We start from the raw sequence: 9,830 nt of genomic DNA, 5'->3' as shown, positions 1-9,830 counted from the left end.
CTCCTGCCATTATTTTTGTTTTTTGTTTTTGTTTGTTGTATGTATTTGTCTTGTTTGCAGTACTGGGATTGAACCCAGGGCATTCCTGCACAGCCACATCCCCAGACCTTTTGTATTTTTCACGTTGAGACGACAAGTGCTGAGGGTACACTGGAAGCCCAGGTTGGGTGTGATTTGTCCACCAAAGGCTCACATGACAGGAGCTTGATCCCAGTGTGGTAAAATTCAGGCAATGGACCTTTAAGAATTTGAACCAGCTGGGCATAGTGGCACATGTCTAGTGCTTGGGAGGCCGAGGCAGGAGGGTCCCCGTGAGTTCCAAGCCACCTGGGCAAAGTGGGTTCAAGGCCAGACTGAACTACATAGGGAGACTCTGACTTAAAAAAAAAAAAAAGAATTGAGACAAAATAGGCAGGTGTGCTGGGTGTGGTAGCGCACACCTGTAATCCCAGCACGCGGGAGGCTGAGGCAGGAGGATCGTTGCGAGTTTGAAGCCAGCCTGGGCTACTAAGTGAGCTCAAGACCAGCCTGAACTGCATAGAAAGACCCTGTCTCAAAAAGAAAAAAAAAAAAAACTAGGCAGGTGTGGTGGTGCACACCTGTGATCCGAGGCAAGAGGATCTCAAATTGAAGACCAGCCTGGGCAATTTAATGAGACCCTGTCTCAAAAAAAAAAAAAACAGAAAAGAAAAGGGGCTGAGGTTGTGGTGGAGCGCTTGCTTAGTATGAGAGGGGCCCGAGTTTGATCCCCAATACTGAAAGCAATAGATTAGTCCTAGTCCCCAGGAGTGGGTTGTTACGGAACAAGCCAGCCTGCCCTTTCCTGTGTGTGGCTTTCTGTCTCACCGCGCCATCTGTCCCCGTCACAGGCTCCTGTCACGATGGCACCTGCCACGCTGCGATGCAGTCACAAGGCCCTCGTCAGGGCTGCGCAGAGCCGGCACCTGCTCTCAGCTCCCCAAAACTGCCCCCAAAACTTCCTTCCTCTTTTCTTTCTTTCTGTCTGTGTGTCTTTCTGTCTTCCTGTCTTTTTCTCTTTATCTTCTGTCTTTATAAAGGCCACAGCCCCAGGCATTTCACTGCAGCAAGACAAAAGCAGAGTAAGACAATGAATGTCCCCGCCAGAACTGAAGGGACCTGAGTTTCTGGGGGGCTCAGAGGGCTTGGCCAGACCCCACCTCTCCTGCGTATCCCCAGCTCCCAGAGAGTGGCGGCCCGCAACGCGTCCCAGGGCGCAGTGTCCTGCGCAGCCTGTGCTGAGTTCTCATTCCCCTTTCCCTCCTCTCTCCCCTCCCACCACGAGCTGCGCGTAGTGTCTGAGGAGCGTGCTGACCCCGCAGACCAGGGCGGCCTCCTCCTGTCCGCACTCGGTGACGAATGTCTCCTGCTCGCCTGCTCAACGCCATGGGCTCGCTGCTTCCTGCCCTTTCCCCAGGACCCACAGGCGTATGCGCTGGCTCGGGCCACCTGCACCAGCTGCCACCCCACAGGTGGGCATGTGTGGCTCGTTGAAGTCATGCAATGTGCCGTGACTGTGCCAGACTCGAACCCAGGGCTACCTGAAGCCAGTGCCCTCGCCTGTCGCCGGTGGCTCCTGTCAAGGAACACCGCGGCACAGCCAGCTCTCGGCGGCGGCGTCTCTGTGTCAGCACCTTCCGGGCAGCAGGGGCCTCGGCCGGCAGTCAGGGGAGCAAGGTCAGTGACCAGGGCGGCCGTGACTGCTCCTTACATGTTTCGTGCTTCACCCAGCCATTGAGTTTTAGCCATGTGTCAGCCGGTCCTCCCGAAGATCCCCTTCCACAGATGAGAAAGCAGGCTCAGGAGGATTAGGGGCTTGCCGCCGGCTCACAGCTTGGGAGCGATAGGGGATTCAGAGCCTGGCTGGGCGTTGCGTGCCTGTAATCCGAGCCCTCAGGGAGGCAGAGGCAGAAAGATCCCAAATTCAAGTGCAGCCTAGGGAACTTAGTGATTTAGCAAGACCCTGGCTCAAAGATAAAGAATAAGAAAAGGGCTGGGATGTAGCCAAGCGCAAAGGCCCTGGGTTCAATCCCCAGTGCTGTAGGAAAAAAAAAAAAGGACTTAGACCCAGAGATGACTGGGCCTGAGCACAGCGCTGTGAGCTGCGCCGAACCTGCCCGCCAGGGGTGTTGCCCCTCAGACGCTGCGTGAATTCTGTCTGTTTTGGCAACGGGCCAGGGACACGGCCTGGTCAGCGAGGCCCCTGGGACTCAGAGCGCCTGACCTCTTGTCCCTCAGTGCTGCGGATGCTGCCCCCTTCCCACAGGAGAGCTGCTCTGGGTGCCAGGATGGGAGCCAGGTGACAGCTTGAGGGTCTGCCGGATCCCTGGTAACATGAGTGACTCATCTGCCTGGCCAGCGGGGCCCGAGCTCAGGCTGCTCTGTAACCATTTTGTTGTTGTCGTTTTGAGATAGCGTCTCACTGTGCAGCCCAGGCTGGCCTTGAACACAGCAATCTGCCTGCCTCAGCCTCCCGAGTGCTGGGATTACAGGTGTGTACCACCACACCCAGCAACAGTTTCTCTTCTTTCAAAAGGACCTGTGTGCATTGTCCAGCCCCGAGAGGCGGGGAGAAGAGGCAGGAGATGGACAGCAGGGACCGTGAACAGACCCTGAGGCCCCCGGCACAGCAGGAGGTAAACAGTACAGAGATGCAGTGGGGCTTTTTTGGTGCCAAGTGCCAGAAAACCTAACCCAACTGGTTAAAGCATAAAGTAGATGTATTGGCTCATAGAACAGAAAAGCCCAGGGGAGAACAGGCTTTAGGTATAGCTTGCTCAAGGGGCAGAAGCAGGGCTCCAAGCCCCAGTTTCTGCCAAGTTGATTCTCCCACCTGTATAGATGCCGCAGGCCAGAGCACCCAACCTTCCAGCGCTTGGGCCAAAGCAGCAGTTGCGCAGCAGACTGTGTTCCACCGGGTGTGGATGGCCTGTTTGGCTTGGCTCAGGAGTCACAGGGAATGCGATGCCTGATTGACGGCCTGGGTGGCCCCCACCCCTGGGTGGGTCAGCAACACCAGCGTCCAGGGCAGGGTGGAGGGGGCAGTGCCGGAGCCCTTGTGATGCAGCTTCAGAAGCAGGATGCGTGGGTGTTGGATATGAGAGGGAGGAAGGGAGGAAAATGCACTTGGATTAATCAGAGGTGTTGGAAATGGGCAGGTGTGGTGGCACATGGCCTGTAATCTCCACACTCTGGAAGCTGAGGATCACCATTAGTTCAAGGCCAGCCTGGCCTACATAGCGAGACCTTATCTCAAAAATAAAATAAGATGTGGCAAATGGCTTACAGACTACGCTCCATGTGTTCATTTGTAAATCAATTTAGAATCTTGAAGTTTCCCAGCCTAGCCTTTAAAAATGTCACTTCGGGCCAGGGTGTGGTAGCGCATGCCTGTAATCCCAGTGCTTGGGAGGCCGAGGCAGGAGAATGCTGTGAGTTCAAGGCTAGCCTGAACTGCATAGTGAAACCCTGTCTCAAAAAGACAAAAAAAAAAAAAAAAAAAAGACTCTAGCTGGGCCTGGTGGCGCACGCCTGTAATCCCAGCACTTGGAGGCTGAGGCAGGAGGATGGTTGTGAGTTCAAGACCAGCCTGGGCTACAAAGTGAGCTCAAGGCCAACCTGAACTGCATAGCGAGACCCTGTCTCAAAAAGACAAAAAAAAAAAAAGAATTCACTTCATCCGCAATACGGTAGAAATGCTGGATATTTGAAAAGCAGCAAAACTTCCAACCCGGGGCAAAAGTGAGAACTCTCCTTGGATGTGAGAGCTGCCCTGTTTGTTCCAAGCCGCGTGGTGGAGAGAAGCCTGCAGCTGCCTGAGCTGGGCCAGGCTCCTTGGGGACCAGGGCCTTTGGGCGTCCCGAGGGGGCGGGTGACCGGGCTGTGTCTGCTCTGTGTCCCTCCCCCAGGATGCTGTTCCTTTCTTTTGGTGTCCCGGAGTCTGGAACAGTCCTCGCGGCTGGGTGACAAGCAGAGTGCGACTCCGGCATCCCTGCCACCCCTGGAGGTTTTTAACTCCCAGGAAGGCCGGGAGAACAGGAGCGGCCCCATAGCAGTGGGGTGGAAGGAGCCAAAAGAGGTGCAGGTGGAGGCTGAGATCAAAGAGAGTTGCTTAAACCGTGTGTAGTGGTGCCCACGTGTAATCCTGGCACCTTGGGAGGCTAGGGCAGGAGGATGGCAAGTCTGAGCCAGCCTGAGCAGTTTAGTGACTTATTAAGATCCTGTCTCAAAATAAAATTTAAAAAGTTTTTTTTTTTTTTTTGGTACCAGGAATTGAACTCAGGACCTTGTGCTTGCCAGGCAGGCGCTTGTGCCACTGAGCCATATCCCTAGCCCTAAAAAAAGTTTTTAAAAGGGCTGGGGGTATAGCTCAGTGGGAGGGGCCTGAGTTCATCCCCAGCACTGCAGTAGGAACATGCGTACAACTACACATACAAGTTGAGCATCGCTTATCCAAAAATCTAGCTGTGTGTGGTGGTGCACACTTGTTATCCCAGCACTCAGGAGGCTGAGGCAGGAGGATCGCTGTGGGTTCAAGGCCAGCCTGAAGTACATAGCAAGACCCTGTCTCAAAACAAAACAAAAAAATCCAAAATTCAAGATATTCCAAACTCCGAAACTTTTCCTTTTTTGGTGGTGGGGTACTAAGCGTTGAACCCACAGCTATCCTCCCACTGAGCTACATCCCTAGTCTTTTTGGCTTTTAATTTTGAGACAGTGTTGATAAACTGCCAAGGCAGGGCTTGAATTTGTGATCCTCCTGCCACAGTCTCCCAGAGTGGCTATGCCACCACCACACCTCATTCATAATCCGAAGCTTTTTGAGCTCTGATACGATGCCACTGATGGAAAACTCCACACCATGAAACTTTATTTCATGCTCACAATTATTAAAAATGCAGTATTAGTGCAAAATTATCTTCAGGCTTACCCACCTGTGGTGGCGCACACCTGTCATCCCACCATCCATGAGGCTGAGGCAGGAGGATCACAGGAAGTTTAAGGCCAGCCTGGGCTATATAGTGAGTTCAAGGTCAACTGAACTACACAGTGAGGCCCTGTCTCAAAAAGAGAAAACGTAGGGGGTTACATAGAAAGTCCAAAGACTTCACCTGGGCCGGGGTTCAGGGAAGGCTTCCTGGAGGCAGCAAGGGCCCATGGAGCAGGGAGGACCGCAGTGTTCCTAGGAGCCGCAAGGCTGGCAAGGGCGGATTTGGAGGAGGCTGAAGGACTCAACTGGGGTTGGGGTGAATCCTGCTGTAGAAAAGGCTAGGCTTCTTTTTGGTTTTGCTTTCTTTTCTTTTCTTCCTCTTCCTCCTCCCCTTCTTCCTCTTGTCTCCTCCTCTTCTTCCTTCTCTTCCTTCTCCTAGTCTTCTTCCTTTTTCTTCTTCCCCTTGTGGTGCTGGGGACTGAACCCAGGGCCTGCATGCTAACTTACATTCCCACACCCTTCTTTTTTATTTTCTATTTTGAGACAAGGTCTTACTACATTGATAAATTGTCCAGATTGGGCTCCAACTTGTGATCCTCCTGCCTCAGCCTCCCACAGTGCTGAGATTAAAATGCATCACCACACCCAGCTGCCTGGGCAAGCTTCTTAAACTGCCCCTTGCTGTTTCCCTGTTTGCAAAACAGCATCTTCTCCAACTCCTCGCTAAGCGCAGTAAGAACATACCAAGCCCAGGCCTTTTCCTAAGTACTCTGCTGCTCGCCCTTCCCCTGTGAAATAACCGCTGCCCCCTCCACAGATGCTGAGCGGGCTGGGTGGACAGGGTGGGATGAGATGAAAGCAGGTGAAGCACGTTAGTGAGGACCTGGCCACCAGGGTTGCACAACCATTTTGGCTGTTAATGTTTATTTATCCAAAGGGCAGTGGAAAGCCATTGTCAGGTTCTCAGAAAGAAAGAGGACATTTTACACTTGATCTTAGTCAAAAGGCCAGTGGGAGCTGTGCTTTTAAAACAATGAGTATGGGCAGGGCACGGTGGTATACACCTGTGAACCCAGCACAGGAGGCTGAGGCAGGAGAGTCACTACAAGTTAAGGTGAGCCTGGGCTGGACTACCTAGTGAGACCTTGTCTCAGAGAAAAGAAAAAAAAGAGAGAAAGAGAAAGAATGGGTGTGAGGGTCCAGAGCAGAGGGAGCACAGGAGGCCGTTGGAGCGGGGGAGACTGTAAACTCCCAGTCAGCTCCAGAGGGAGTCGCAGCCAGTGTGAGTGGGCAAGGGGTGGACAAGTGGGGCAAGACAGGGGGCCTAGGAACACTTGCCATTGCTTGTAGCCCAGGGCAGGGCCGTGTGGTGCTGAGGGCCAGGGGCTGGGCCCTCTGTTTGGGACCGTGACTGCTGTGGGACAGGGGCAACAGCCACGTTCCAGGGCCTGAGCTCCTGCAGCCCCGCCACTGTCCTGCTCCCTCACGAGGGAAAGTGAAAGCTGCTTTCAGGGGTTGCAGGACCTCCCAGTACTGAGCCGCTGGACCCGGGGTTAACCCAGGCTGCCTGAATCCAGACCCGGGGCCCCAGTATCTGCTATCTCTTCGCCCTGTGTGTGCAGATGCTGAGGCTCTCCCAGGTGAAAATGAGGTGTCCGTGTCCAAGGGTCTCCACTCTAACCTTAAAACCCATGCCAGGCATGGTGATGTGCACCTATGGGCCCAGCTATTCAGGAGGCTGAGGCAGGAGGCTTGCTTGTCACCAAGAGTTCAAGGCCAGTCTGGGCAATGTAGCAAGATCTCAAACATAAATAAATAAAAATACATAGACAGATCAATCAATCAGTCCAGTTGTCTACATCAGCTCTTCCCTCTGTGCCCCTACTCCAGTCACGTCGGACATGTCCTTGGGCCCAAGAATGGCTGTCAGTCTTTCCCCTGTGCTCCAGTGCAGTCCCCCCACGCGGGTGCCGGGCAGTGTCCAGCTGGAGAGCGTGCACCCACTTTTGTCTGCAGGCCCCAGATCTTGGCGCCTCCTTCCATCTACATGCCCTGCTGCAGCAGAAATGGTAAGGGGGCAGGATGGGGGGCAGGGCCAGCAGGTGTGCAGCACCTGCTGGTCTTTGTATTTCTGATCATCTCTTCTAAAGACACTACTGTGCTGGATTGACAGCTGGGGGTCAACTTGTAACAACACCCATCTGAACTGAACCGCTGTGGTGCTGGGTGTGGGAGGCCCACCTGAGGATTGCTGCCGGCAGCATAAGAGGCAGAACTGGAGAAGAAGAGGGGCTCTTGGGAGCTGAGGAGCTGTTGGGTGCTGTTAGAAGCTGTAAGCAGCTGTTGGTTCTCTTGGAGGAGCTCGTCATGCTGGCTTTCCTGATGAACTTGGCTGTTCTCTCACAGGAGGAGCTCAGGACCTCGTTTGTCGCTGAGGATGGCTGAGGTTCACTTTGGGGGAGCTCTAGTCCTCACTTAGATGAGCATTGCTTGCTGGCTCTGGATGGGAAGATGGTGCACAGCTGTCTCCTGAAGAATCTTGTCACAGTGGCTTTCCTGATAGGAACTCAGCTCTCCTCATCATTGGAGGAGCTCGGGACCTCACTGTTGCTGAGGAGGGCTGTAGTACCTTTTGGGGGAGCTCTGGTTCGTTGAGGTTGCTTCCTGGCTCCAGTTCAGATCCCTTGGCCTGTTAGCACAGATCCTTCATCCTGCTGGCACAGATTTTCTAGCTTCCACCACTGACCTTTGGGCCTTCCCAGCGTAGATCCGTGAAACAGGCCTGATGGGACATTGTCACGGGCTCTAGGCCTCCAGTTGGACTTGTGCAAGGCATTGTTATGAGCTCTAGGTCTTCAGCTGGACTCATGCAGGACATTACCATGGGTTCCAGGCTCTCAGCTGGATTCTTCTGTCTTTAGTGTGTGGACAGATTTCCTGCACTCTTTGTGTATGAGTCTTTGGGTGACTATTATAAATAATCTTATAAAATATGTGTCCTGTATTATATTGTTTCCCCTTGGCAAAAACCCATGCCATGACAGACACTTAAGAGGACTTCAAGAACTGCTTCACAGTTTTGTCACATGCCTATCATCCCAGTACTCTGGGAGGCTGAGGTAGTAGGATCATAAATTCAAGCCCAGCATGGGAAATTTGGCAGTTTAACAAGAACCTGTCTCAAAAAGTAAGGGATAAAACAATCTTCCAAGCCAGGCGCAGTGGCGCACACCTGTAATCCCAGCACTCGGGAGGCTGAGGCAGGAGGATCGTTGTGAGTTGGAGACCAGCCTGGGCTACAAAGTGAGCTCAAGGTCAGCCTGAACTGCATAGAGACCCTGCCTCAAAAAGACAAAAAAAAAAAGAAAGAAAAAAATCACCAAGGGGGTATAACATGTGTCAAAACTATAATCAACCAATATGATTCCAAGGATAGCTGCTTAGCTAATATTGATCCAGTAGGAGCAGGGGCGCATGGGTGACGTCATTCGCCTTGGTCAATAACCTATAGTCTCAGTATTGTTTTTAGTCTTAGTATTATAGATAGCTAAATTAGGCAGAAATACAGCAGTCAGACACGGCCTGGCCCTGGAGGGAGTCAGTGCAGGGATGAGAATGCATCAGGCCTGGCTGGAGGCGCCTCTGAAGACTAAAGTCACAATAGTTTTCCATACTTCCCTGAGGGGCGAACGGAGGTTTGGGATTATTGGTTCACTCTTTAGAGATTTCTTGTTATCTCATTAGGGGTGGGCCAACCTCTCCCACCCACTAAGACCAAGACTAAAGACAAGGCTAAGACTACAGTTTATCCACCAAGATTAACGGTGTCACTCATGGGCCCTGGCTACCACTGGATCAATATCACCTAAGCGACTACACTTGCAGTCTTACTGGTTGAACAGTTTTGACTCACGTTGTACCCGCCTCGTGGTTTTGCTCTATAAAACTTCCTTTGAGAGGTGGGCATGTTGGCAACCCATTTGGGACCCCTCCTTTCTCTCAGGAGCTGTTCCTTTTTGGGTTTTTTGGTTTTTGGTTTGTTTTTTTTTTTTTGTCTTTTTGAGACAGGGTCTCACTATGCAGTTCAGGCTAGCCTTGAGCTCACTTTGTAGCCCAGGCTGGTCTCAAACTCACAATGATCCTCCTGCTTCAGCCTCCCAAGTGCAGGGATTACAGGCGTGCACCACCAGGCCTGGCCTCATTGTAATATTCAGATCTTGTTTTTACAAAAGAACCAGCTCAAGGACATACATGTTAATTCTGTTGTTCTATTTTCTAATTTATTCTTTTTATTTCTTCTTCATCTTTAGAGATTTACATAAATATTTCTAGATTATGTTGTAAATGATTTTTATTGTTGATGTTTTGAGACAGGGTCTCACAGTGTCGTTCAGGCTGGCCTTGAACTATGTAGCCCAAGCTGGCCTCAAATTTGCTGTAATCCTCCTGCCTCAGCTTCCCAGTGCTGGGATTACAGGCATGAGCCACTACACCCAGTTTTCATAGATTTTCTAAGTTAACACTGGGAGAGGGACTGAGAATTGAACTCAGAGGCTTTATACTGAGCTATATTCTCAAACTGCCCAGCCTTCTTTCTTTCCTTCTTTCTTCCGTCCCTGCCTTTCATTCTTTTTTTGAGATAGGTTCTCCCTAAGTCACTAAACTCCCCAGGCTAGGCCAGAATTTAAAATCCTCCTGCTTCAGCCTCCCAGAGATCTGGGCTTACAGGGCAGTGCTACTGCTCCCTGCCTAAATTAACACGTTATTCTTGTTTCCTCTTTTATTCAAAAGCTGTTTGGAGAACTTTCAGTAGCTGATTCCTAATATTAATTCCTAGTTTCAGCATTTTGCAAACAGGATCTATAGCCTTGATGACATCTGT

At 51.8% G+C, this 9,830-nt stretch overlaps 1 protein-coding gene across 1 annotated transcript; it reads left to right on the top strand.

Annotated features, from left to right (window-relative positions):
* The first annotated feature begins 881 nt into the window (after positions 1-881).
* On the top strand, positions 882-7,030 carry LOC102014895. The gene is made up of 4 exons (XM_013512422.1): positions 882-940; positions 1,198-1,695; positions 2,555-2,654; positions 6,839-7,030. The coding sequence occupies exons 1-4, from the start codon at positions 882-884 to the stop codon at positions 7,019-7,021; spliced, it is 840 nt and encodes a 279-aa protein (XP_013367876.1). The 3' UTR covers positions 7,022-7,030.
* The last annotated feature ends 2,800 nt before the right edge of the window (positions 7,031-9,830 follow it).

This window comes from Chinchilla lanigera, unplaced genomic scaffold, assembly GCF_000276665.1.
Source record: "Chinchilla lanigera isolate Chin_1 unplaced genomic scaffold, ChiLan1.0 scaffold00015, whole genome shotgun sequence".
Lineage (NCBI taxonomy): Eukaryota > Metazoa > Chordata > Mammalia > Rodentia > Chinchillidae > Chinchilla > Chinchilla lanigera.
This window is presented reverse-complemented; position numbering and strand designations above follow the sequence as displayed.

Excerpts from the sequence above, each read along its gene's own strand:
- LOC102014895 (XM_013512422.1), top strand. The coding sequence starts at position 882 with ATGGCACCTGCCACGCTGCGATGCAGTCACAAGGCCCTCGTCAGGGCT. Across the intron at positions 1,696-2,554 it reads CCGGCAGTCAGGGGAGCAAG|GACCTGTGTGCATTGTCCAG; the intron begins GTCAGTGACCAG and ends TTCTTTCAAAAG. Across the intron at positions 2,655-6,838 it reads GGCCCCCGGCACAGCAGGAG|TCACGTCGGACATGTCCTTG; the intron begins GTAAACAGTACA and ends CCCCTACTCCAG.